At 42.3% G+C, this 27,708-nt stretch overlaps 1 protein-coding gene across 2 annotated transcripts in view; it reads left to right on the top strand.

The window, feature by feature from the left end:
- LOC133132445 (plastin-3-like) overlaps nucleotides 1-19,231 on the top strand; it is a 33,259-nt gene extending 14,028 nt beyond the window's left edge. The window contains exons 2-16 of one of the 2 annotated variants that reach the window (XM_061247890.1): nucleotides 2,846-2,947; nucleotides 4,032-4,195; nucleotides 6,845-6,974; nucleotides 7,832-7,964; nucleotides 8,083-8,164; nucleotides 9,010-9,175; nucleotides 10,802-10,944; nucleotides 11,789-11,884; nucleotides 13,552-13,747; nucleotides 14,300-14,378; nucleotides 14,739-14,853; nucleotides 15,005-15,135; nucleotides 15,364-15,487; nucleotides 16,895-17,019; nucleotides 17,408-19,231. In XM_061247890.1, the coding sequence (XP_061103874.1) occupies nucleotides 2,887-2,947; nucleotides 4,032-4,195; nucleotides 6,845-6,974; nucleotides 7,832-7,964; nucleotides 8,083-8,164; nucleotides 9,010-9,175; nucleotides 10,802-10,944; nucleotides 11,789-11,884; nucleotides 13,552-13,747; nucleotides 14,300-14,378; nucleotides 14,739-14,853; nucleotides 15,005-15,135; nucleotides 15,364-15,487; nucleotides 16,895-17,019; nucleotides 17,408-17,540 (1,878 nt within the window). In that variant the 5' untranslated portion in view covers nucleotides 2,846-2,886 and the 3' untranslated portion in view covers nucleotides 17,541-19,231. The remainder of the gene's footprint in view (nucleotides 1-2,845; nucleotides 2,948-4,031; nucleotides 4,196-6,844; nucleotides 6,975-7,831; nucleotides 7,965-8,082; nucleotides 8,165-9,009; nucleotides 9,176-10,801; nucleotides 10,945-11,788; nucleotides 11,885-13,551; nucleotides 13,748-14,299; nucleotides 14,379-14,738; nucleotides 14,854-15,004; nucleotides 15,136-15,363; nucleotides 15,488-16,894; nucleotides 17,020-17,407) is intronic. The other variant, XM_061247891.1, reaches the window with a different exon arrangement.
- Nucleotides 19,232-27,708: the final 8,477 nt, after the last annotated feature.

The following is a 27,708-nucleotide window of genomic DNA, read 5'->3' as shown; positions in this document are numbered from 1 at the left end:
AGCCCCAGTGTAGCCAGGATAACATCCAAACAGCTTTTGGGGCATTCAGCAAGGCCCTTAACCCCACATTGCTCCAGGGGGGATTGCCCCTGCTTAGTCTAACCAACTGTAAGTCACTTTGGATAAATAAATAAGACATATTATTATTATATAGGAAATGGTCTGTACTGGAGCAGTCTCACCTTGCGTTTCAGCACATCACTCCACAGTGTAACTGGGCTGGGCTGAGAGGAACTGTTCCTATGGAAACAATTACTGGGTTGGGGCGGGCCGTTCCTGTGGAAATCTGTGCCATTTTTAGTTGTTTTGGTTTTTATTAGCAGTGGTAATGCGTTGGCAAGACGTGGCCTGGATTTCCACGTGTTGCTGTAGAGTACGGAACCATGCACATTAATCTGCTGACTGATCTCTGATTATTCTGGCAGGGTGTAGAAGGAAGAAACAGAACTCATTGTTTCAACAGTGATTATGAGAGCCAGTTACTGTTTGTGGTCTCACACAGGCAGATAAAAATCACATTAAAGATTAAATTTTTTTAAAAAAGGATTTAAACAAGGTAGTAACTATAGCGTTGGGCCTGTATAGTCTGGGCATTAGTTTCAACTCTGACAATGCTTGAATGAGAAATAAAGTTGCTTTCTGATGAAGGGCCCATGACATTTGACGGACGTCTCTCTATTCTCATTTTGATGGAAACTGCAGTCTGTGCAGAGGATCAAAGATACAGAGGCTTCTGTGCAGACACAGATGAAACAGTAGCCAGGGTCCTTGATGCTTCTCTGCGGTCGTCTAGAGTTTGCGGACAAATGGAAAAATTCACAGTCATCTGTGGCTTTCTTAGACCAGACTAGTGATTCAGTCACCCCGCTGATCTGATTCATGAGACACTACAACAGTTACCCAAATACTACAAACTTATGGACTATCTGCAGGCATATTTGGAGGTGGAAAAAAATTGTAAACACTGTAGCCACAGGTAATGAACACAAAGTGGAGATGGTGACATGAAGTTGTTTCTCATCTCGTTGAGCATTGTCATCCTGGAGCTACCCTGTGCTAATCGTGCCTTTCTATACTGGCTCCATGTTAGCCTCATCCTGCTGCTTGTGAAATATTCTCGGCCACTGAAACTCCTGCTGAACACACCCCAACAGTTGCCCCTCTTTCAGAGTCAATGAGGCCTTGCAGCCATGCTAGTTAGAAATGTAAGCAAGCAGGATTGTCCAGAATGTTTTATACAGGACTGTATGCATTCTGGGGTGTTATTTACATAATTTATGTGTGAGCCATGCCTGTATCCTGTATGTAACCTCTACTTTGCTTATAGGCCGATTAGTTGTCCCTCATTTTCCCAGGAGTTTCCATTTTTGTGTGCCATCTGTTCCCCTTTTCTGAAGAACTCTGTGATTGTTGTATGTTGTTCTATTTTGTATGTTATATATCATTGTGAAATATTGGCTTGATTTCCAAACTCGTGAGCTGGGAATTAGAAGGTTCTATCTGCGTTCTGAAAGTTTTGAGATATTGAGCTTCAAAGATTCAAGTGAATGGGCTCCAAGCAGATACGACTTTTAAATATAGCATTTTTTTCATACTTCTAAACAGTATTTTTTGTATAACAATGTGAAGTACATGTATTTAGTGCCCCAACACTAACTCATTTTTTGTTTTAAATTTCAGTTATAACCTTCTAATTCTCAGCTTTTCTAACCAAAGGTCTGTGGTAGTGGATGGTTTATTTGGAACCCTGTGACTCAATGAACAATTGTGTGTTGGAAGTAGTAGCAGACATCTTGAACATCTTGTTATTGTAAAAGGTATTTCACCTCAGCCTGAGGGCTGGATCGGTCAAAATATTTCCACACCTCACTAAGACTGAAGTAGCTGGCTGGTGGTTCAGAGTGGACCTCACGTTGCTTACAGACCTTAGGCAAAATACATTCAAAGCCACATGAAAACTATCAGCATGTAAATTACTGAAATGTTTGCTTAGCTGGCCTGTCTTTGTTACTGCCCTGTATGTTTAGATAAGTCACTAGTGTTGCGGTACTTCCAAAGTCTCGAAAGTACCTGTTGGATATTGCCCTGTAGCCATCTAAAGCTACTGATATTCAACCTTAACATTGTCCCTGTCTGACATAATAAGTAAATATAATCTCATGTGAAATGTGTGCCAGAGTTCAATGTGTGGACTCCAAAAAGACCAAAAACATGTTGGTAAATGCATAACCTATCCCTACAGTTACCCAATGACATTGCCGCCATCTAATCGCCATCTAATGCCTGCGCAGAACGGCAGAGACAGTTGTGTTTAAAATGGTCACAATTCAGGTCCCGTCCTTCATTCAGTGTGTCAGACGGAGTGCAACGGCTGATTGGCAGTCCTCATGATTGGTTCTGATTGGGCTCTTCGCTCATCAGGTTGTGAGATATCCATCATGACAGACTGCAGTCAGGTGCTGTAATCAGTCACTTTGAGACACTGTCATTGCATTCCTTGTGATCATATTCCTTTTATCTACGCTCTGATGGAGCACTGAACAGATAAGACGGGGGAAACATGTGAACAGACGGGTGAAGCATGTGAATGGTTTTTGTGTTTGTGACGGAGAGCTGTCCCAACTCACTCTCCCTCTCTATCTAGCCTGTAGCCTAGTAGCTAAGGTATATGACTGGGAAGGTTGGTGGTTCTAGCCACGATAAGATCCGCACAGCTGTTGAGCCCTTGAGCAAGGCTCTCGGGGGGGGGGGGTTGTCCCCTGCTTAGTCTAATCTGTAAGTCACTTTGGATAAAAGTCAGCTAAATAACAAATTATTATTAAATGAATATATTATTACCCCACAGAACCACTCTTTGACCCTTCGCCGCAGGTTGTCTCCAGGGAGATGGTGACCAAGATTTCGAAAGAGGAAGTTGAGGAGCTGCGGGAGGCCTTCGGGAGAGTGGGTGAGTGTATGACCCGCTCCTGAATGGGCTAAACGCGCCTGCTCTGGTCACTCTGGACAAAGCACACCTGGCAGCCAAGCCTGATTGACAGCTGCCAGACTTTATTGATGTTCTTGCGACAGACACCCACTTGGTTTACTGCCCTGCAGTGGAGACACGGCCTCATCAGTCATTTAACCAAGTGTTCAGAGGCAGGGTCACAGGTGCTCAGGCCAGTAGCAGCAGACTAAAGATGCAGGTGCCAACATTGTGAACCGCCTCTGGTTTAGGTGCTTTTCTGGTTCATTTAGTATGAATGGTGTTTTTTTCTTCTTTTTTTTTATACACATTTTTTTTAACAATGGTCATTCTGTAGTTTCACTGTTGTGAACCAATGCTGCCCATGAATCCCCATTCAACTCTTTTTGTAATTGAATTGAATCACAGGAAAAATTTCAGTGAATAGGGTATTATGCAGATATATTCTGAGCAGACTGTGTGCTGGGTGTGTGGGTGTTGAATATGCCTACATAAGGGTCATTCCGGGGGAAATGGGATCTTTTTCAATCTTGAACTCTCTAATTGTTCTGATATTCGACACCTATTACTATAAACTTGGAGTAACTATTGGTATGCTTTCGGGAAGGTCAAGATTGTAATTCTGATTTTTCCCCAGAATTACCAATGACAGGTGTACTTCTGTAACCTAATTGACTTCATCAGTATTTTTATATTTTGTCCAATTGTACCATGTTTTCAACATGATCATCTTGCTGCAAAACAGGCAGTCGTTGAATGTACAGCCTAAAGATTGACTTTTAAAATGTTATTTAAAAGTCACTGGCTCCTTAATTTAATTAAATATCACTTTGTCAGCAGTCTGTTTTTTAAGATGCAGACATTCTTTACTTAAAACCTGGATGGGAACCCCAGATTGATTTCTTGTTGGATCGCTCCCTGCAAAATTGCCACTTTACCTCTCATTCCATGAATTGGATGTACTCACTTGGATGTTGGGTGGCTTTTTTTTTTTTTTTTTTTAAGCAGTGACGTTTCCAGTAACAAATTGTTGATAAAATGCACATTTCCCTGTCTCCTTTACCAGATCTGGACGGCAACGGCTTCATCTGCAACGATGAGCTGCATGATCTGTTTAAAGAGACCAACGTCTCCCTGCCAGGTTATAAGGTCAGAGAAATCATTCAAAAGCTGATGCAGGAGGGAGACCGCAACAATGACAACAAGATAAGCTTCGATGAATTTGTCTTGGTGAGTAGTATCCTAACAGAACTTTGGGCAAAGCTGTGATATTATAATGCAGGTTATGTGTATCCTCCCTGTGACAGGAGGGAACCCCTTCTTCATACTTGCTGGACTGGGGCCAACATTGTGTAGAGCGCAATAATGAGAATCCAATGCTGTGCAGCTCTCTAGGGGGCAGAGACTCACAGAGAAGTTTGTGAGGAAATACAGGCACCTGCATGCAGATAGTCATAGGCTGATATACACCCGTTCAGAACGCTTCCCTGCTCTTTCTCTTCTTTCTCTCTCTTTCTGCATCTCTAGCTTTCTCTTGCTTTCTCTCTTCCTTTCTCCCTCTCTCTCCCTCTCTCCCTCTCTCTCTCTATCTGGATTTCCACTTCCCCTCCGGGGGAAGTGGGGTCACAGCACAAGGCAGGGCAGAATGCAGTATTTAGTTTCATGAAGGATGAGAGTACAGCACTTTACAGACCTAGAGTAGAGTCTCATTTACAAGTAATGCAATGGCCTCTGGCATCTCAGTGAAACAACTCATTCAGTATCGCTCTTTTTTTCCTTGCCATGTACAATTATTGAAGCCAAGGGCAGCACCCTCTTTAGTCTGCTATACCTCACCAACGGGTTGCCTGAGCTGACATTGAGAGTTTGGACCTCTTTGTTTTCATAGGGGGTTGGAATTTGCGATGGCGATGTTTAAGCCTCTAGGTCAGTCTTCGCAAATGGCTGCCACCATGGTGAGAGCGTACATTGCGCTTTGTAAGTGTGGCATCAGAGACACAGGGATGATTGTCCGTGGGTTTTGTGCTTGCCAAGGTGAGCGGCCTTGACTGTGCGTCATACTTCCCACAGTGCAAACCCCCGGTGGCTCAAGATTTCGAGCAGCGTTAGAACAACAGTTGTTTTAATCCCAGACTGTGCAGCACGTGGCTTCTGACAGTGCCAGAATGTTTCAGTTTCAGAACAATAGTGGGAATGCAGTATTTTGCGGGATTGAGGATTGGCTGTTCACAAAATACTTATTCAGCAGATTTGAAATTTTGTTTTTGGACTTTTTAGTCGGCTCTTTGTTCGTTTTATTTAAGATGTTTTTGCAGTGGGGCCAAGAGAAAACATCATTGTGTTCTTTTGCATGTTTTCATGCAAGTGAATCTTGTTGTCATCTGCTGACAAGACCACTGCTGGCTCTTTTAGGTACTTCTTAGTAAACTGTAACTTGGCCATCCAGGTTCATAATGGCCTCATAATGGCTTCAAATATATTTGGCACAACTCTGGCCCTCATGTTGACAAATGCAAATAAGAATGAAGACTAGATACTTAAAGCTGTCTTCTACCTGCACTTAGGAAGCAATTGAACACACCTGCCTAATCATAAACACCTATGAAGCTATTTGTCCCAAACATTATGGTGTATGAAAAGTACTGAAATATCTACATGGTGATACTTTGGTGTCCAGAATTACTCCTGTGGTCACTATTCAGACCTGACTGTTCTTTACAACATTTATTTGGTTGTAATGAGAGCATTTGTGTTTGATTAAAGACATTCCCAACATTCCTGACTAAGCAGTCTGTCTGCCTACTGTCACCTACTAACATCTCGACGCCAACAGTGACGTTATTCTGTGTTCTAGTTTAAGCCAGTTTCCTACACACAAACACTTTTTTACAAGGAGTTCAAATCTGAATGTTTTCAGGAACACAGTGATTCCAACCCGCCTATATCTGGCAGTTGTTTGGGCCACTCTGGCCAAAGCAGCTGTGCCAAAAGCCTGTTTTTATAGTCTATTTTAAAAAGTTACATACTCACTTACTGGCACAGTTTTCAGTTAAATAAGGCTGCTTGCAGAAGCCAGTTCTACCCTGCACACTGAAATTGGGCTTTCAATGTGTGTGAACCATTGCTACAGGACAAAGATGAAAATGTCCACATTTGGTGAAGAGAGCTACAGTTGAGCCACATTGGGCACATTGAAGCAGCTATTTTTATAGATGACAGAACACACACATAAATCCATGCAAACGTGCGCACACACATGCATGTACACATTCACACTGTATTCTAATATACTGTCGTCTGAATTATCCATTTACAAAATCTAAAAAAGTCAAGTTTTAGTTTTAATTGGGGGATTGGTAATTCAGATCACAAACAGAATACAAAAGTTGTTCATTTTTACACATTACATATTATTATGTGTAATTTATACTCCTACACACTGATGGCGTTCTCTTCACTGTCAATTGCTGTGCTACTGCGCTAATTACAGTGTTTTTTATTTCTGTATTCTTGTATTATTATATTTTGTATTCAACTGAGAGCAATTATTGTCAGAGGAATTATTCTGCATAACTGGATGCTTTGTTTATTAACTGCTTGTGACTACCTTGAAATGTGATGGGAAATAGAAACATGTTTCCTTCCGCCTTGAAGCTGAGCATTAGTTGTGGGCTTCCACCTGAACACGTGGAAAGAAGAGGAGGAAATCCGAAAAGAGTAAGACCAGTGTGTCTTGAGTCGCAGTGTGTCTTTGCTGCTCTAGAGGGGAATGGGGGGCCTCCTGTCTCCTCTGCCCTCTGACCCCAGAGGAGCCCTGCCCTCTGCCCTCTGACCCCCTCCCTCCTCTCCTCTGTCTCCTCCCCTTCCCCACCCGCACAGATCTTCCAGGATCTGAAGAGCAGTGAAATTGCCAAGTCCTTCAGGAAGGCGATCAACAAAAAGGAGGGCATCCTAGCCTTCGGCGGCACCTCAGAGCTGTCCAGCGAGGGCACGCAACACTCCTTCTCAGGTGAGATGCCAGCCAGACTCAATATGGCATGTCGTGTGAGGGATTAGCAATTATGGGGCTCAGGTGGTAAGAGCAGTTGTCTGGCAGTTGGAGGGCTGCCGGTTCGATCCCGCCCTGGTGTGTTGAAGTGGCTATGTTGAAGTGTTAAGGTTTCCTGCGCCCATACCTGCTGACCTCTCAGGATACTCTCGATTTTCACTGCCCTCTCTCGTTTTACGACATATATTTGTTAATCCGTCTGTACCGCGTGTAGACCCACGACTCAATTCCGCCGTTTCCTCCCGGACAACAATACCGCAGCACCAAATATATTGTTTCCATGGTTACAGGCATGGGAAGAGAGCCCCTGAACTATATGGCCCACGGGCTGGGTTCTTCGTAGGCAACCTCTACAGTAGCTAGCTAGTTACATACAGACTGGAGAGAGATAACAGGTTAGAGCTAAAAGGAGAGTGAGAGAAAAGACAAAGGAAGAAGTTGAGAAAAGTAAATGGATAGTGAGAGAAAAACGACACAGAGGAAGTAACTTAGTTGAGAGAACAATAAATGGAGAGTGAGAGAAAGACACAAAGAAGTTGAGAGAAAAAGAATATGCATTATAAAATGCTGCTGCGCTGAGCGTATTACTCTATTTTCGTCCGTAAGTCCCTGAAGCTCAATTTTTTTATGTGGGAGCCAGACCCCGCCCTCAAGTACAACATCCATATTTCTGAGGTCCCAGGGTTGGCAAGTATGCCTGCACCACAAAAACAAGCACAATTTCTAGGCCTGCAAGTGTGCAAGTATAGTGTTTCTATGAAGTTATAAAATGGAAGACTCCTGTGTTTTCTGTGCATTAATGCTGCTCTGTGCTGCAGAGGAGGAGCGGTTTGCTTTTGTGAACTGGATCAACACAGCCCTGGAGAAAGATCCGGACTGTAAGCACGTCCTGCCGATGGACCCAACCACAGACGCGCTGTTCACGACTTTGGGGGATGGCATCGTTCTCTGGTAAAGAAGCTGCTCTCTCAGCCATATTCCACAGCATTAGTTCTCACTGATAGTAATTAGGTCTGCACCTCACTTGCATGTTAAACTGAATTTGTTTGATGTTTTCTCCACTCTCCAGTAAAATGGTCAACCTGTCAGTGCCCGACACGATTGATGAGAGAACAATAAACAAGAAGAAGCTGACACCATTCACAAAACAGGTCAGTTAGAGCTAGCGTCTCTGTCCATTTCTCCACAGTACAGGTCAGTTAGCACCTCTCCACTTTACCACAGTATAGGTCAGTTAGCACCTCTCCACTTTACCACAATACAGGTCAGTTAGCACCTCTCCACTTTACCACAATACAGGTCAGTTAGCACCTCTCCACTTTACTACGGTATTGGTCAGTTAGCACCTCTCCACTTTACCACAGTACAGGTCAGTTAGCACCTTTCCACTTTACCACAGTATAGGTCAGTTAGCACCTCTCCACTTTACCACTGTACAGGTCAGTTAGCACCTCTCCACTTTACCACAATACAGGTCAGTTAGCACCTCTCCACTTTACCACAGTTCAGGTCAGTTAGCACCTCTCCACTTTACCACAGTACAGGTCAGTTAGCACCTTTCCACTTTACCACAGTAGAGGTCAGTTATCACCTCTCCACTTTACCACGGTATAGGTCAGTTAGCACCTCTCCACTTTACCACAGTACAGGTCAGTTAGCACCTTTCCACTTTACCACAGTATAGGTCAGTTAGCACCTCTCCACTTTATCACAGTAGAGGTCAGTTATCACCTCTCCACTTTACCACAGTACAGGTCAGTTAGCACCTCTCCACTTTTCTACCACCCGTTTCTTTAGAACCTTTGCATTTATTGATTGTTTACTGGAAAGATTGAGGCAAGGGCAGCATCTCATCTTGGATTCAAACCCACCATCTTCCACTTCCCTCATCTCGCTGCCCGATTGCCACCTGTGTCCCGTACTATAGTTTAGGCTTTCCTGTGGTCATTCCAGTCCCTGTAAACCTGACAGAGGTGCCATTTGCCGCCCCCTACAGGAGAACCTGAACCTGGCCCTGAACTCGGCCTCCGCCATCGGCTGCCACGTGGTGAACATCGGGGCGCAGGACCTGCGCGACGGGAGGCCCCACCTGGTCCTGGGTCTGCTGTGGCAGATCATCAAGATCGGCCTGTTCGCCGACATCGAGCTGAGCAGGAACGAGGGTACGGCCCGCTCCGGCAACCTGCGGCAACGCGCATACCTGCTTCAAATACTTCCACCTTTTAGATTCCAGTAACATTCCTGCAGGTTATTGACCGTTTTTTTTAATGCGTCCATTGTTTCTTTCAAATATCGAGAGCATGATAAAATGAAAGGTCAGATATGAGCAACAATTTATTGGAACCTCTCTCGGAATGTGCTCAAATTTTACCTGCACCTTAAGGGTTAAAGTATTTTAAGTATATAGTTGACCCAGGTCTCACTCGGGGGGGACTTGCGGAAATCTGTGAATTTGGAGCTGCATTCATCTGTATGTCCTCTTAACAGCGGGGAATCACTGCATGTCAGAGTTCAGGCTTCAGAGATGTTACCCCCAGAGGGCAGAACAGGAAGATCTGGTTTTCTTTTCTTCTTCTGGCTGCGTCAAGTGCAGTTCATTAAAATTTCTGAATAAATCTTACCTGCTCTAGTTTTAGTGCGCTGGTCTAAAAGCAGCCACGTTCACAGCCTTCTGCAAGAGGCTGGTGCCACCGCTGGAATGTCACACAGCCTGATTGGTGCCCCTCCCTTCCTCCCTCCCTCTGTCAGGCCCCAACATAGCCTCCCAGGCATGTGTGGGGTGAGCTGACAAAGGCTGAATTCTGAAGCGTTTGCTAAATGTCTACTGACGACTCACCTTGTTCTGAGCTTGTTTTTATTCCAACATTCTGTCCCATCGATGGCTCTCCAATTCCTCCCAACTCTGTCTGAGGAGGCCATCTCCCATTCTAACCCATTGCTGTTTTGAAACACTGCTCTTAGTTAGGGTGGAGGGTGGGGGGTACTTCAAAATTGTCATAATGGATAGTTGGTCATATGATTAAGCCTGCATACTTGTCACAGAAAATATTGACTGAAGTCACTTATCAGTTGTGGCAAAGTTGAATGTATTTATTTTAAATCTCATGTGCAGCACTGAAAAATGATTGAAATAACATGCGCAAGTGTAGCAACAAGTGCTTGACGTTTTAAAAAAATCAACAAGGAGGTACAAGCTGCCAGGAAGTAATCTACAGTGTAAGTAGCTTTACAGCTGGTGTATTTATTTGCTTAATTAATTAATTTGGCCCTCACAAATAGAAAGCAAAGCACATGCTGTTGTTGTTAGAAATAGAGCATTCTCAAAAAACCATGGTTATCTTGTGTCCATTTTTTATTCTTTAAAGTTTGTTTTCGATTACATTTTTTATTAGTATCACGTAACAACGTGATGACCCATAGTGGATCTTCGTCGGGTGAGTTTCAGGGTCAGTTATGGGTCAAAACGTTGTTTGATACTAATAAAGAGTTATGTTGAGTTTGGGTGTGCTTGCTCTACTTTCAACATCTGATTGCAACAACTGAAAGGGATGGACATTTTTACTACAGCACATTCCAGAATCCGATTTGGCAAAATTGATAAAATGCATATGCCTGTACAAATGCCATTGTAGCCTATGCTAAAGTTGAGTTAGCATTGCACTAGAAATGGAGGAAATTGCAAAAAGTCATAGAACTGCCAAATATCTCCAAATCAGTGATACCCGTAACTTCAATGACAAACGAACACCCAGCCTTACTCATGATTTGTGTCATTGACTCGCTTGTAGCATTGGCAGCCCTCTTGAGAGAGGGTGAGACTTTGGAGGACCTGATGAAACTCTCCCCTGAAGAACTTCTGCTGCGCTGGGTCAACTTCCACCTGGAGAATGCAGGCTGGAACAAGATCAACAACTTCAGCTCTGACATCAAGGTATGTACCTATTGTCCTTTGACCTGTTGTCCTGTTGTCGACATAAATGCCACCAACAGTACAGAAAGGAAAAGCACCTGTCGTAATGTTGCTCTTGCTGCAGCATTTCAAAAAAGAGCCCTGATACTGATATTTGTCAGGTAGTGACTTCCTTCTGTAGAGCCACAGTACAGTGGAGATATGGTAGTGCTTTCTGAAGAGCAGGTTTCCTCAGATAGAAGGGAACAGGCCTGATTTATATTCTATCAATTCAGTTAATCTATGTGTTTGGCAGCAACTCAGCTCTGCACTCTTTCTAATGCACTCATAGTTGAGGTTTGCGTAGTAGCTCTTGCTCCGTGTTAGAGACTGCCCTGCTCAAGCTAATTGTGGCCTTTTATAATCATACACGCAGTAGACACGGGCAGCATTAACTGTTTAATGAAAGCTTCTCTTTTACAAATTAAGAAACATTTGTCAAAGTGCCTGACTTGATTCTGTTGGTCGTCAACCCATAACTTAGCTACTGTCATCCGGATCTAACCGTGGGTTTTTCTCTGTGTTCAGATTTCAGACTTAACAAATTCAGTGAAGGTATTTTCTGCACTTGTACCATCCCAGTTTAAACTTTGTTTTTGAGTGAATATCATTAATTCTTCATTAGCATTTTTAGTTTTTAGTAGATTTTAAAATCCCTCTCAAGTTTCAGTTGATTTATCACACAACCCTGTCACAGGATGCTGCTTGCCTTAGCATGTCCTGTCCCATGTTTTGGTTTACCCTGATGTCTGTGGCACTGGCATGATCACATTTTCTGTTCAAGGCATTAGGAGCAGAATTAGCAATGTCTACTTTTCCCTTGCAGGACTCCAAGGCCTATTTCCACCTGCTGAACCAGATCTCCCCCAAAGGGACCGAAGAGGATGAGCCGCGGATTGACATCAACATGGCCGGCTTCAGTGTGAGTTATCACAAATGTATTTGGTAACACTTTGCAAAAAGGTTACATGAGTTGGCATTAACGAATGTAGTTCAAGCCAATTCATGTAACCATATTGTAAAGTGTTACCGTGTATTTTAATAGAGTCACAAGATGTTCAGACGCAAGTTAGGTCTAGATTTGGATTTTGGAAACTTAAAACAAGGTTTCGCAGAAGCTCCTTTAGAGAGAGGGCTACAGAGGAAGCTTTAATGCTTGTTTTGACATTGAGGCCATGCAAATCAGAGGTTGGGGTACCCGTGGGTATTTAATTTTCGAATGACAGTGTCTTTTGAGTAGCATTCTGTGCGATATTTGGATAGTTCCAAGAAACTGAAACTGGAAAATGCATTCAGCATTTACAGGTCACCACAGAGATACACTGCTGACTTATCTGTTGCTTCTCCTGAATGATTGGGCTGCATACATGAAGCTGTCTGAAGTACAGGTCTCTGTTGTACCAAGGATTCTTGGTATTCACTTTTTCACTCTTTTTCTTTCTGTTCAGTCTTTCCCAAACATGTGGATGTACTTTGAATACTAGGGGAAACATACAGTAGGCCATAACATACAGTAGGTACTTGTGTCACACATTTTAGATTTCAGTGTATGCATTTCCGAATTAACGAGGAGAAAGGACCAACTGTGTAAGAAGTGGGGGTTCTGGGGAACAGTTGACACACTGCAGCAGATGTGCCACAAATGTGTGTGTGTGTGTGTGTGTGTGTGTGTGTGTGTGTGTGTGTGTGTGTGTATTTATGTGTGTATGCACATTTGGTTTCTTGATAGTTGAAAAGGGTACAAGTTCAGTTCTGTGGTCACTGGTCATATTAGGCGAGGGGTTCTTTGATTTCTCATTTAAATGTCATTTTGAGGAATGTAGTTGCCACATCAGTAAATACCAGGCCTTTCTATGAGCTGTGGGCACACTCTCAGTCCCATTCTTCCCCATTTTGACAATACTCCTAATCTCTCACTGCTGTTCATACATTTTATTAGATAATTTAAATGGTTGATAATCACCATTCTAGTAAATTCTGATTCTGGGTGAAGGCTGCTGATTAAATTTATTGGTTACCCTATAGATGGCATCTGCATCTGGTTCACAGGCTTATATCATGCAGTGTTGGAAATCAACACTGATTTCTCTATTCTGAGAAGTGGCTGTATTGGCCAAACCATCATACATTTGTGGCGTGAGGATTTTCCTCGGATGACTGCCTGTAGTATAATCAGCTGAACTGGGTAGTACTAACCCTTACACTAATGAGGCAGTACTGGTGACCTCATCAGGTCACCTCATCCTATTTCTACAACTATAAGAATCGAACATCTATGACTTATTGTGCAGTTAATGTATAGCAGTTTCCTGCGGAACTGATGTAGAGAGGAGTGATTGAATGAAGGACAATGACTCGCGAATGTATGGTGAAGGCCTCAGACCTCTGTGGGTTGGTTTTTGAATGGGCTTTTCAGCGTGGTCCTTTGACACCGGCATCCTGCTGCTGTTGTCTCAGGGTCGCCCGGGGCTCCTGGCGGCTCCAGTGTACTTCCGTACTGAACCTATACATTACTAGGTCCATATTGTCTAAAGCACTAGCGGCTAGCTAGCGGTGTAAGTACTGATCCAGGTTCTGTGTGCCCTGCAGGAGAAGGACGACCTGAAGAGAGCGGAGAGTATGCTGCAGCAGGCGGACAGGCTAGGCTGTCGGCAGTTTGTCACCCCCACCGACGTCGTCAGCGGCAACCCCAAGCTTAACCTGGCCTTTGTGGCGAACCTCTTCAACAAGTACCCTGCCCTAACAAAGCCAGAAAATGAGGACATTGACTGGGGCCTGCTGGAAGGTGGGTGTTTGATTGACCATGGAGTACCGCTTGACCGAACGCTACAGAGGGTGGGGCCGGACCATAATAGACTGCAGTGGGGCTCATGGGGAAATGGGAGTTCCCACGCTTCACAGAGTTTATCACTGTGTCACTGACCGTGCCCAACTGACTTGTGTCAATGAGAGGAAGTAGAGATGTTTAATTACCTCTTTACTTCCCGTTCCTGGGAAACATTGATAAAATTGTGTGATTAAAAGCACGAAAGCAAACAAATAAGCTTCTGCTCCAAGAATGCTGAGATTGTGATCCACCAGCACCAAAATAAGTAAAGCTTATCAAATGGAGATGTTCCTGTTTGCAATACAGCCCCCTCAGTTCAAATAGCTTCACATTAAGAGTTGGAGCTCCACCTAGTGTCATATGTGCTCTTGCTTAAAGCTGCAGTTCTCTTGTGACCATTCTGCTTGAAAGCAGGATGGCTTTTAATTGGCGCTGGGTATAGAAAAATATGTTTTCCAGTTTCATGATGAGCTATTTGTCTAATGTTAGTGTATGCCTGTCTTTCGCCAGATGAGACTCGTGAGGAGAGAACCTTCCGGAACTGGATGAACTCCCTGGGAGTTAACCCGCACGTCAACCACCTGTATAGGTAGGCTTTCTACTTCCCAGTGAGCCAGTGCATCGGTACAGGACTGATCCAGCTCTAGTCACAGACTTTAGTACTGATCTGATTTACCTTCATAATACTGTCATGTGATAATACACCTACATCAGATTCTCTCTTAAAAATGGAATGAGTGCATGTTAAAACCTCTCTGTTCTGGTCCTTGTGCTGAAGAGCTGAAATTGGCTATAACTGACAGCAAGTATCTTATGCTTATTCCAGTCTACTGTAGTAGTGAATTTGCGAGTTTTGTGAGACAACATTTTAAGTGTGAGTAGAACATGTGTCGATCAGCAGGTTAGTTCCAGTTAACTGTAACTGTAACTGTCACTGTTTTTCCTGCAGTGACATACAGGATGCACTGGTCATCTTGCAGCTGTATGAGAAAACCAGGGTCCCAGTTGACTGGAACAAGGTCAACAAACCACCCTATACCAAAATTGGATCTAACATGAAGAAGGTAACCCGAAAATCTGTTCAGATGTTTTCTTCTGGTCAAAAGTCTGTTCTACCCATTCTTAGATACTAAGCCTTTATCAGGCTATGACCATGACTGAGTGTTGCGCTGATCCAGGAGTTCACCTCCACCATTTTCCCATGTGTGCACATAGCTAGAGAACTGCAGCTATGCCGTGGACCTGGGGAAGGAGGCCAAATTCTCGCTTGTGGGCATCGGAGGACTGGACCTGTACGACGGCAATTCCACCCTCACCCTCGCCCTGGTGTGGCAGCTGATGAGGAGGTGGGAGCAGCTATCCATCATCATGTGATTGACACCCCAAGAGACGCAATAATAACAATTATGGGCAGAATTAGTTTCTCAATGTTATTCAATGTATCAAAACATCAGGAATGCATAATTCTGATTCTGACCATTATTCAATTGGACTTTCAAGTAATGCAGTCAAATAAAAGTTGTGTACAGACTTGATGCTGTGTAGAGGCTCTCAACTTTTGTTCATGTTGGCAGATACACACTGAAAGTTCTGGAAGATCTGGGAGATGGACAGAAAGTTAATGATGCCATCATTGTCAGATGGGTCAATGAGACCCTGTCAGAGGCTGGCAAGCAAACAAAGATAACAAGCTTCAAGGTGAGTTAAGTCTCTACTGTATGTATGCATTATGTAGTACCTTAATGTGGTCTAGTGCCTTAAATGTATGCATTATATAGTGCCTTAATGTGGTATATAGTGCCTTAAATGTATGCATTATGTAGTGCCTTAATGTGGTCTCTAGTGCCTTAAATGTATGCATTATGTAGTACCTTAATCTGGTATATAGTGCCTTAAATTAATGTGGTATGTAGTTAATGTATTATGCTGTGCCTTAAATGGATATATATGTAGTGCCCTAATGTGGTCTATTGCCTTAAATGTATGCATTATATTGTGCCTTAATGTGGTCTATAGTGCCTTAAATGTATGCATTATGTAGTACCTTAATGTGTCTATAGTGCCTTAAATGAATGTGGTATGTAGTTAATGCATTATGCTGTGCCTTAAATGATGTATATGTAGTGCCTTACAGTCATATGATCAAATACAACACTGGCGTCACATCCATCTGTTAAGGGAGATGTAATGTGCAAGTCACATCTGCCCATTATGTAGTGCCTTAAATTAGTGTTAGTTAATACCATATACACTCACAGAGCACTTTGTTAAGAAGCTTCAGTTAATGTTCACATCAACCATCAGAATGGGGCAAAAATTGGATCTGAATGATTTCCACCGTGGCATGATTGTTGGTGCCAGATGGGCTGGTTTGAGGATTTCTTTAACTGCTGATCTCCTGGGATTTTCATGCACAACAGTCTCTAGAGCAGGGGTCACCAACACGGTGCCCACGGACACCAGGTCGCCCCCAAGGACCACATGAGTCGCCCGCAGGCCTGTTCTAAAAATAGCACTCACTAGTGAGCTGCATCTAAAATTTAATTTTATTCTGTTGCTATTTTTTTTTAATCACACTTGCATTTATATGGATTTAAAAATATCTTAAAAATATGTTTATTATACATGAAGTTTAGATAAGTTTAGGTGAACTCTGACCTACTCTAGTTCAAAGGTCAGTATTGTGCACGTGACAAAACAAACTGGTAGCCCTTAGTATGACTCAGTACCCATGAAGTAGCTCTCTGTTTCAAAAAGGTTGGTGACCCCTGCTCTAGAGTTTACAGAGAATGGTACGAAAAACAAAAAAAATCCAGTGACAGACAGTGTGTCTAACCTCTAGGCGGATAGACTACAGCAGCAGAAGACTTAATTTGTCAAAAAAATCAGTGTAATAAATACTTAATAAAGTGCTCACTGGGTGTATTTTCACTGCGTATATACACATAGTGTTGAACAAATACTTCAACAATTTTTGGCCCAGTATCATAAATTGGGACAGGGTGGTATTAAGGGCAGTTTGTACCTCTGCATGGATGTAATGAGAGTAATGGCAGCCTCTGAGAATATGGTATAATGGTATACTGTACTGTGATGTTTTACAAGGACAAAGAGATCAGCTCCAGCTTGCCTGTGTTGGACTTGATTGATGCCATCCAACCAGGCAGTGTCGGCTATGAACTGGTAAAGACAGGCAGCCTCTCTGAGGACGACAAGCTAGAGAACGCCAAGTAAGTAACACCACGTTCTTCTTAGTGCCTGTACTTGAGGTCCCATATTGTGGAAAATGACATTTTCCTTGCTAGGAGTTGAAACTCTTATGAAAACACTGTGAAAGTTTCAAAATACTCAGAATACTATACCCTAAATAAATCCACACCATCCATATGAAGAAAATGTGCTTTAAAATGAGCTGTTTGGACACTGACAGTGTTCGGTTTGTTGGATCTAGCCAGCCCATCAGAACAGAGGTCCATTGATCTCAATCTCAGATCTGCTGAGGCATACAGATCGTAGGGTCAGAATTTGGCACCAACAGTTTGGTTGTAGGTGAGCTTATGAGCTGACATGCTGATGTGTGGATAGTTATGTCTGCTTGGCTCTGCCCTGTGTCTGTAGGTACGCTGTGTCCATGGCCAGAAAGATTGGCGCCCGTGTCTACGCCCTCCCAGATGACCTGGTTGAAGTCAAACCTAAGATGGTGATGACTGTGTTCGCCTGCCTGATGGGCAGAGGCATGAAGAGGGTGTAACCAATGCACGCTCCCCTGCCAGTTAGCCAAATGTCTTGCCCAAAAGCCATTTGCTGGAAAAAAGGCTTCTGGTCAAAGGAATGAATGCTGATATGTTCTGAAAGACTTTGAAGACCCTGCGCAGTCAAAAATAACAGGAGAAAAGAAAAACGGGATCTTGTATTTCACTTTTTTAAGACTTTAATATAAAAGGTAGCTTTGAATTTCTACACCTCAACTTCCTATTTGAACTGTGATGTCATTCTGTCCTCATTTGTCTTATTCTAAAGGATGGTATTTTCTTTGGTTACACAAACTCCTTTCCTTCTACCAGAGAACCAATCAGAGTGTTGGACACTCCCATCTACAGAAGCCTCCAGAATTATCTGCACCCCTGACTAGCAATGCAGAAAATTCATATAGAATTATTGAGATGAACCCAGAATGCCAACATCTGAAAAATACTGTACTTTATTTATGTTTCGATGTAACCAACCAAAATCAAACATTCATTTTATAAAAATATATTTCACCAAAATCAAGGTTTCATAATTATTGGTATCCCTGGTTTAGTACTTGTTGCATCCGCCTCTGGCAATGATACATTTCCAGCTAGACAATGACCCCAAACATACATCAAAATCCACACAGAAATGGTTAAGTAGAAACAGCAAGAGGGCAGTCACAGCGCAAACCCAAGGATATGAATGATCTTGAACAGTTCTGCATGGAGAAATGGTCAAAGGTCCCTCCAAATGTGTTATCTAACCTCTTCACAAAATTTGCATGAAGTATTAAATCAGGGGTGCCTGATAATTGTGAAATCTGCTTTGGGGGATTTTTTTTTTTCTTTTCAAACTTTAGTTGACTCCATCGAATTATCAATGAAGCACATCACTTTACACACATTGGAAAATAACATTTATTTCAATAATGGTATTATTTTTCAGTTTACAGTATTTTTGTGCATATTCATCAAGGGTGCCAATAATTTTGGAGTCCAGTGTACCTGGCTGATATTAATAATGAATAGCATGAGTGTGGTCACACCATTTTCTCTCAAAAAATCAGGACACATTTAGCTTTTTTTAATGTTAATACATAAATTATGTTTTTTTAATTTATCTGAGGCTGAGTGTCATGAATCCTGAGACATGGCAATAAAACATTTATTAATTTAGGACTCTTCAGTACAAACAGTACCGCAAAAGACAGCAGCAGTTGTTACAGCTTATGTTACATTATTTAGCTAATTTCTGCACAAAACACAAGGTAGCAGAAATTGTGTTTTGTGGAGAACGGTTGGGTTACACCATCAGGTTTCTCCTGCCCTATGTCCGATGGATTATCACATGTAAATGCATTCATATTTCATAAAACAAACCTGACGCGTGCATATTGTATTTGCATATACAAGATATGAAGATATGGTGTCAAAGACTTGTGTAGTTGGATGCAAGGCACTTTTCACAAAGCTGTTTTTATTAACTGGACATATATTTAGCAGCTTTTAAAAGGAATGGAAGGCTCACCGGTTTTATACAGTATATAATATATATATATATAGCTGAAGCAGGACAAAATAAAGCAATTTCAGGTAGAACCTTTAAAACATTCCATACTTGTGAATGCATTTTAGTCTGTCTTCTGCGAATGTTTACTCTGAGGTGCTTTTTACATAAAGGAAACAATAAAAGAAAATTAACAATGAATGACTAATCTCTGTACTTTATTTAAACAGAATTACAATGCTCTGGAACCATAATAATATCTGATGGTTAGAATGGCATGTATGTGTGTCAGGCACTGTATGAAAGTAGCTATGTGGCTGAGAAGTATGATTACATTTATGTAGTTTACAGTTTGTGGAAAATATTTGCACTATTTGGCAAACTGTAGCTTTTTCAAATAAGCATTGAGTGTATTACACTCTTATCAACCTCAAAGCTCAGGCATTTTTTAACCGGTAGCTATTAAAAAAATTATGTATTTGTAGTATTCCATGATGTATTCGGTTTTGTATAAAGCTTGTGTTGGTAAAATATTTGAAGGAAGATCCAGTAAAATATGTTAACAAAGAGCTACAGTAAATGTGCAGCCTGATTGCTTCTAGTATTGGAAAGGAAAGCAGTAGCCAGCCAATCATAACTGAGGTAAATGCACACATTAAAATAGTATGTACACCTATCTAGCACATTGTACATGGGGATCTGTTGAACATGTCATCAGATACTTTGCCACTTTGAGGATATCTTTATTATTATTTGCCAAAATAAAAAATGTTGCACAATCGGCAATAATGTCATCCAGTGGAGGACACCAGTTTTAGGAACACATGCTGGAATGTGATGGGACCTGGTTTAGAGCTGGGCAATTCATTGAAAATGAATTGTTATCGATGATAAGTGTCCCCAACTGACATAATTTTACTAATATTGATATGTTTGCTAAATGAGTTTGAGAAAACTGTGACGCAACTTCTGCCATTGTGAACCATCCATTTAAATTACAACACCCAGTAGGCTACTCCATAATGCCCAGTCACATGTTTCTGCCTCGTCCAGCCAGAAATTCAGAACTGAAGTTGTGAGCTTGTGATCTTATAGTACATGCTTAACCCCTTTAGTATCACTCCTTTTCTTAACACAAGCTTGATAATGTCAAACCAAAAATATAATTGTTACTATTCTTGAACCCTTTTGAATAAAGGCATAACCCTGTAGTGTAGTGGTTAAGGTAAATGACTGGGACACACAAGGCCGGTGGTTCTAATCCCTGTGTAGCCACAATACGATCCGCACAGCCGTTGGGCCCTTGAGCAAGGCCCTTAACCCTTCATTGCTTCAGGGGAGGATTGTCTCCTGCTTAGTCTAATCAACTGTACGTCGCTCTGGATAAGAGTGTCTGCCAAATGCCAATAATGTAATCCTGAAAGGTCACTTTGGGGTTTGTTTCACCTCTTTGTTTGTTTCACCCTTTTGGGTTGGTACTCTCAAGCATTATTTAAGTTACAGAAGCTCAAACACTGTGGAGGATGTATTTTCTCACTGAAAAGATTTTCTGTATTTGAGTGGGTACAGATTATTGTGGCTATAGCTGGTGCATTTAGAAAGACAATGGAGCCACAGTCAAAATACTGGACAAATCCGCTTTCGAATGAGCATTCTGCATTGTTTTTTCCAAGCTACATCTAGGCAACATCTAGCTACATCTCCCCCTCCTTGGGCTCTCCTCAGACAGCTACAAATCAGAAGATTGCAGAAAAACAAGTATAATAATCGCAATAATAATATCTTGTACACTAATATATTCAGGTCCGTTGATGAAAGTTTTTTGTCAAATACACAACCCCCCATCGACAAGTCAAACACATTCCACAATTTCACATGCTATTTGTCATTCAAAACCAGACTTGCTCCTTATTGAATAATAATTAAATATTTTTAGAAATATTTAAATGCTCAGTGATATAAAATGGGGTCACGTCAAAGAAAATGTGGAACCAAAGGTGTTTTCACTCTCTTCCTCAGAAATGTTCACTCAAGAATTCTCGAGAAGCTAAAGAGACAAGAGAGTCCTTGGAAGGCATCACAAAATATTTTATTTGTTGGAAAACTTCCAAAACTTTTGGCCATATGTATGCTTATGTACTGTATAAGATGTGAGACTTTTAGCTTTAGCTTGCATTTAATATTAAAGGTCTGATAAAAAGTTAAATAGTGAAAAGTTAAGTTTAAGACAAATTAGCCTTATTTACCATTCACAATTTCAATCTTAATTCCAAATCTGTTAAATGCTAAAGTGTTATGATACATAACTAATTTATCAATATATACTATATCAATTTAAAAATGTTCATGAAGCGATTGTGTTTCATTGGATTATTTCCTAAAATAGCTTGTAATACATGGAGCAAGTATTACCTTATTGTTAGGAAGATGTGATGGTGGTTACTTAAAACAAGCAACAAACAGTAGAATACTTAAGAGAAAAAATAAGATTTTATGTCTCATTGCAAGGCTAAAACACTTGTTTTTTGCAGTGTAATGGTTGGTGCCTTCACTCTTGGCTTACTCTAATGAGGCTAGTGTGGTTCACCCTGTCATTTGTTTTCCTCTCAGCTCTGTGTGTGCTGTGGGATGCCCAGAGGAGTGTCTCTGTCTTCCCTTAGGGGAGCTGAGCCTATGGAGGAAGAGGTGAGGACTCCTGAGACTACACCAACAGTCTCTCCATGAAATCCCCTCTGCAGGATGTCACGGGATAGGTTAGGAGGTGAACGAGGGCATGAGTGAGTGTCGAGGTAAGTGAGTGAGTTATACTGGAAATAGGTTAGGTGCATAGAGGAAGGAGAGAGTACAGAGGTGTGAGTGAGCGAGCTAGGAGGAGAATGAGGTGTGACTGAGGAAGGGAATGATGAGTGAGTGAGTGAGTGAGTGAGTGAGTGAGTGAATGAGCGAGTGAGTGTGTGAGTGAGTGAGTGAGTGAGTGAGTGAGTAAATGAGCGAGTTAATGAATGAGTGAGTGAGCGAGTGAATGAGTCAGTTAATAAGTGAGTGAGTGAGTGAGTGAGTTAATGAGTGAGTGAGTGAGCGAGTGAATGAGTCAGTTAATGAGTGAGTGAGTGAGTTAATGAGTAAGTGGTGCTTGGGAAAGATGAGTTGAGAGAAAAGGTTTTAGAGTGAGCTAGAGTGGAACTACACCGTGCATCAAGCGCAGATATGAAGATATGTACAGGATATACAGTACTGTGCAAAAGTCTTAGGCACTTGTATAACATTCTGTACAGATGAGATTCTTTCAAAAATAATTCAATGAGAGGTCCTAAATAAACATACTATACATTTTACATTACATTTTAGTAATTTGGCTGAATAGTTAAAAACTGAATTAAATCAATATTTTTTGTGACCACCCTTCAGTCACAAATCTCTGAGATGGCCAACGCTGTCCTGCAGACACTCAGCAGGGAGGTTGTTCCAAGCATGTTGGAGAACTTGCCACAGTTCTTCTGCAGACTTTGGTTGGCTCCTTTCTTCTGATCTCAGACAGCCTTGATCAAGTTTTTATGTAAAAAGTAGTCAATTGCTTACAGTAATATGTTACTTTTTTTAATGAAATACAGAAATGTCTCTGTAAAATTAAATCTTTTGGAAAATGAATATTTGGAAATCTCAAACGTGTTCTTTTATACTAACACACACAAAAAAATAATAAAGTCTTGGGTGCCTAAGAGTTCTGCACAGTACTGTAGTTTGAGCTGATTCCAATAATTTATTTTTACTTCATCCTGACCCGGAAATAGATCGAGGTCTGCCAACTTTAAGACTATTCTAACCCCTTACCTGTTAAGTATTTATATATAGCTGAAGTATTTATTCGGAAAGCCTGACGTACAAATGATCAACCTGAGGATTCACCTCTGGATTGACCTCTCCCCATCTGCCATGTCTGTAACTGACGTGTCTTTGCACTGCCGTTTGAAGACTATTTGATCCACGTTTTCTCAATTTCTTGTCTTTACTTAATTTTCTTTAATCTTTTCCTTGCCTCCCAATGGGTAGAGCTAGGGGCAAGAAAAGGTGGAAAGAAAAGGAAAAAGAGGGGAAAAATAAGGGATTGGAATGAACCTTTTCTCTCTTCCTACAATCCAGATGCTGCCATCACTCTCTGCTGCTCAAACTCTCTCCTCTCTCTCCCCAAAGCATTTTCCAGTGGAGCTCTCTTCTCCCCTGCGTGTGTCCGACCAGTCTCTGCTGAAGGGGTCCGTCACAGCCTGTCAAAGAGCTTGACAGAGGGGAAAGACAAACTGTGTGGAAGGGGGATGGCTTACCCCTCCTGGGGTTATGCATTTGAATAACTTTTCCTGAGTGCTGCACTGGGGAGTAGATTTAATGCTAGGTTTTGTATGACACTAATTAGCGCTGTATTGAAGTCAGACATGTGTAACGAGCTGGGCTCTGTTGCTGTAACATGGTGGACAGCTCATCACTTTACTGCATTTCAAAGTAAGGACAGCTGTTCATTCTTCTCTCCCTCTCCTCCAGCTGATGTGTGGTGGGCGTTCTGGTATAAAATGGCAGCCGTGCATCACGCAGGTGGGTGCTACACATTGGTGGCGGTTGAGGAGAGTTTCCCCCTCATTGCCGTAAAGCGCTTTGAGTGTCTGGAAAAGCATATGAATGCAATGGTCTATCTATCTAAGAGCTGTATCTATGTGTGAACAAAGCTGTATCTACTGCATGAATGGTCTTTACCTCTCCCACTTCTGCGAAAGATCTCCTCTGGCCATGGGTCTGTGTGTGAATACAGGACATAGAGAGAGATGGAGAGGGAGTGAGAGAGCACGGTTATCCCCTGTGTCCTGAGCGAGAGAGGAGGAGGAAGCGGTGTGTTAACGTACTCACCTCCCCTCTTCTCGAAGAAACCAGCCCTCCGTCTCCTCCTCTTCTCACTCTCAGCTTGCCTTGGTTAAGATCACTTGCTTTCCTGATGCCTTGGTGGCTTTACCAAGCTGGAAGGTGACTCCACAGGTGGACGCTGAGACAGCAACGGGAACCGGAGTTTAAAACAACGAGGTGTACGGTCAAGAGAGGGCAGGATCTGTAAACAAGACTGCTGGGGGACCAGCTCGGTCTCGATGTCTGCACTATGGGAGTGTTGTTGCAGATGGAGCGAATGTTTCCAAGTAGGACGGTTGGCAAGGTTTTGAATTTGAAGTAACAGGAAACAGAACAGTCCGACAAACAGGTGAGTGCCTAACTAATCGTGACCTGTGCTATCAGTCTCCTTCTCTCTTTGTCTTTCATTTTCACTCTCACTCTCTCACTTGCTCTTTCATACACACACACACACACACACACAGGTATTACTACTTGAAAATGGCCAGTACAGTCTGGTTCAGTGTCCTACTGGCTCTGTCAATGTGCACAGGGATCACACATTATCCTGGCTAAAAGTCACTCTACTCCACGGGAAATAATATGCCAGGGTTCTCAAAGCCTTGCGCAGTAGTGGTCACAGTACAGTATGTACAATGTGTCAAGGTGCCACCTTTGTTACCAACAGTGTTAGATGTCTCAAGTGAAGCAGTGAAACAACCTGCCTAGTAACTCCTAGTTTGTGTGTGTGCCGATGTGATGAGCTTTGTTTACAGGTGTTTATGAGAACACAGAACCCAACAGAGCAGAGTGCTCTGCACTGTGTCTGAGGCACCAAGGTCCCTAATGACTGCCTAATTAGTAAAACACTGTTAACGAGGCTCTAAATTGTTCATTAGCTGTCTGCTCAATCTTGCCATGATAGAGGCACGGGTAGCGTTCTTTACTCTTCTGCTAGCTCCCTGTGTTTACACAAATGCCGTTTGCTGGTAAAAGCTCGTAAGAGCAAAGGTTTAAACCGCAGTACTTTCTTAATATACCAACTAACATGTCCTCTACAGTGCGTCATGGTATTGTGCAGAATTCAATTTCCTACAGACTACTTTACTAATAAAATATATACTGCAGGTTAAGCAATTGACTGAAAAGTACATCAGAATTTTGGCACAGGATCATTTTTCCCTGCTTTAGGTTATGATCCAGGTTGACATAAGATTTACAAAAATGATGATTGGTCAGGATGGGTTGAGAAATGATTTTAGTGGCATTGCTTTCCAGTTATTATGTTCTTTCCTTCCCACTCAATGGGGGTAGCAGTCATTTCTGTAGTACCTAATGTTGCTATGGATGCCACAGTTGTCTCCACGGTGACAGTGGCCTCTCTCAGAAGCCCCAGGGCTATTGGCAAACTGTCCCCGTTGACTTACTGTCCCCACACACAAGTCTGTCACACACTTCAACACTTCTGAGCTGGGGAGACAAACTGCTCGTAACATTATCGGTGGCTGGAATATTGCATATACTAAGACTTCCATGAACAGGCTGCACCTGAAGTCGTTTTTGAAGCCTGAACTAATCATTGGTCTTAGCCAGTTTTTTTTCCTTGATTAACAAGTGCGCCGATGATCTGAATAATCCATTGGCAGTTAAACACACAGCTCTGGTTAATCTCATTAATCTAATAGGCACATTAAATAATTTAATTTAGAAAAATCCCTTTTGGTCATTAAGTAAACAGATACAGCACTCTGATTGCATTCATTTTCAGCACAACCTACAGTAAAGTCTAACAAAACCTGCACTTCCAGATAATTTAAAGGACAAAATCTGCACATTGCAGATCTTTGCCATGAATATTCTCCTAGTGTGAGTACAGGTATACGTTCACCAAGCACTTCATTAGGAAAATTTTTACTTGATTATACATATGTATTCATGCAAATATCTAATCAGAATATAACTTTCGTTTATTGACACAAGCAATGCTAGCAAGCTGTTTGCCATGATGTCTGTGGCTCACAAAAAGACCGCAAAACACTTCAGCTCCTTATCTATTTTATTCATATTTATTCTGTAGAAGCCGTCTGTGAGATCTCTGTGAATTTAAATAAAAGAAAGAAAATGGTCTTTCCACATGGCAAACATCACTGTCGACATATATATTTGGAGGCGACAACTAAAAAAATGTTGGAGCGTGGGGATATTATGGAATTGTAACGTCAATAGACGGAAAACAGACAACAGGCAGCCTAAGTGTTAATTTAATCATGGAAGCATATTGGGTCTGTTGCTTTACTGTAAGTTCTGCATTGACATGTTTTTCTTTATTTTGTGGGCATTAGCCAGGTATGTCCCGGCATTCTGCAGTAGCGAAAGTTGTAGTAGCCTATGTTAGGTCCTAATGTGTTTCAAACGACTCTGGCACATGTTGCCATTCAGCTAGGTCTCATTCATTCATTCATTATCCTAACCCGCTGATCCTGAACAGGGTCGCAGGGGGGCTGGAGCCTATCCCTGCATACATTGGGCGAAAGGCAGGAATACACCCTGGACAGGTCGCCAGTCCATCGCAGGGCACACACACACCATTCACTCACACACTCATACCTACAGGCTATTTAGACTCTCCAATCAGCCTAACCTGCGTGTCTTTGGACTGTGGGAGGAAACCGGAGTACCCGGAGGAAACCCACGCAAACATGGGGAGAACATGCAAACTCCACACAGAGAGGCCCCGGCCGACAGGGATTCGAACCTAGGACCTCCTTGCTGTGAGGCGGCAGTGCTACCCACTGCACCATCCGTGCCGCCCTCGATAATAAGAGAGTTATTGTGAGAGAATTGAGGCCTCAAAGGTTCAACCAGGGACAAGCCCAATTGATAAAAAGGGAGGAAATGGCATGGCATGATGAAAGTTTGGTTGATGTAAGTTTCATTCCTGATATAAAAAACTCTGGATGGACTACAAAAATGACAGACAATTATTTGTAAAGGTGAAAGTCAGAAGTTACACAGATAATGCAGTACTCGCTCACCCCTAGTGACTATCTCTGTCGGTGTTACTGGGTCAGTGATTGTGTCACTTTATTTCTGGTTGTGTGACTGTATTTATGGATGCCCAACAGCTGTGCCGGTTTTATCGTGGCTACACCGGGGCTTGAACCACCAACCTTCTGGATTCCAGTCATGTACCTTAGCCGCTAGGCTACAGGCTGCCCAAAGACACAGTAACACAGGTGTGTGACTATGTCTCTGTGCCTTTTACTGTATTTCTGAGTGTGTGACTTTGTCACATGTGCTTGACTATTTCTGGATGCCTGACTGTCACTGGGTGTGTTACTGTATTTCTGAGTGTGTAAATGTCTGTGACAGTTTTTTTGGGTATGTTACTGCGTCTCTGGGTGTGTTAATGTATTTCTGAGTGTGTAGATATCTGTGACTGTTTTTATGTGTGTGTTACTGTGTCTCAGTGTGTGACTGTACTTCTGGGTGTGTGACTATTTCGTCATCTGTGACTGAATTTCTGGGTGTATTACTGTGTCTCTGTGTGTGACTGTACATCTGGGTGTGTGACTATGTCTATGTTATTGTACTGGTGGATGCATGCCTGTCTCTGGGTCTGTGACTGTATTTCTTGATCTGTGACTGTATTTATGTGGGTGTGGCTGTGTTTCTTGATCTGTGATTGCATTTCTGGTGGTGTGACTGTGTTTCTTGATCTGTGATTGTATTTCTGGGGGTGTGACTGTGTTTCTTGATCTGTGACTGTATTTCTCGGGGTGTGGCTGTGTTTTGGCGTGTGACTGTGTTCC

The sequence above is a fragment of the Conger conger genome, chromosome 7 (genome assembly GCF_963514075.1).
Source record: "Conger conger chromosome 7, fConCon1.1, whole genome shotgun sequence".
NCBI classification, from domain to species: domain Eukaryota; kingdom Metazoa; phylum Chordata; class Actinopteri; order Anguilliformes; family Congridae; genus Conger; species Conger conger.
Note: the sequence above shows the minus strand (reverse complement) of the source record. Positions and strands in the feature narration are given on the sequence as shown.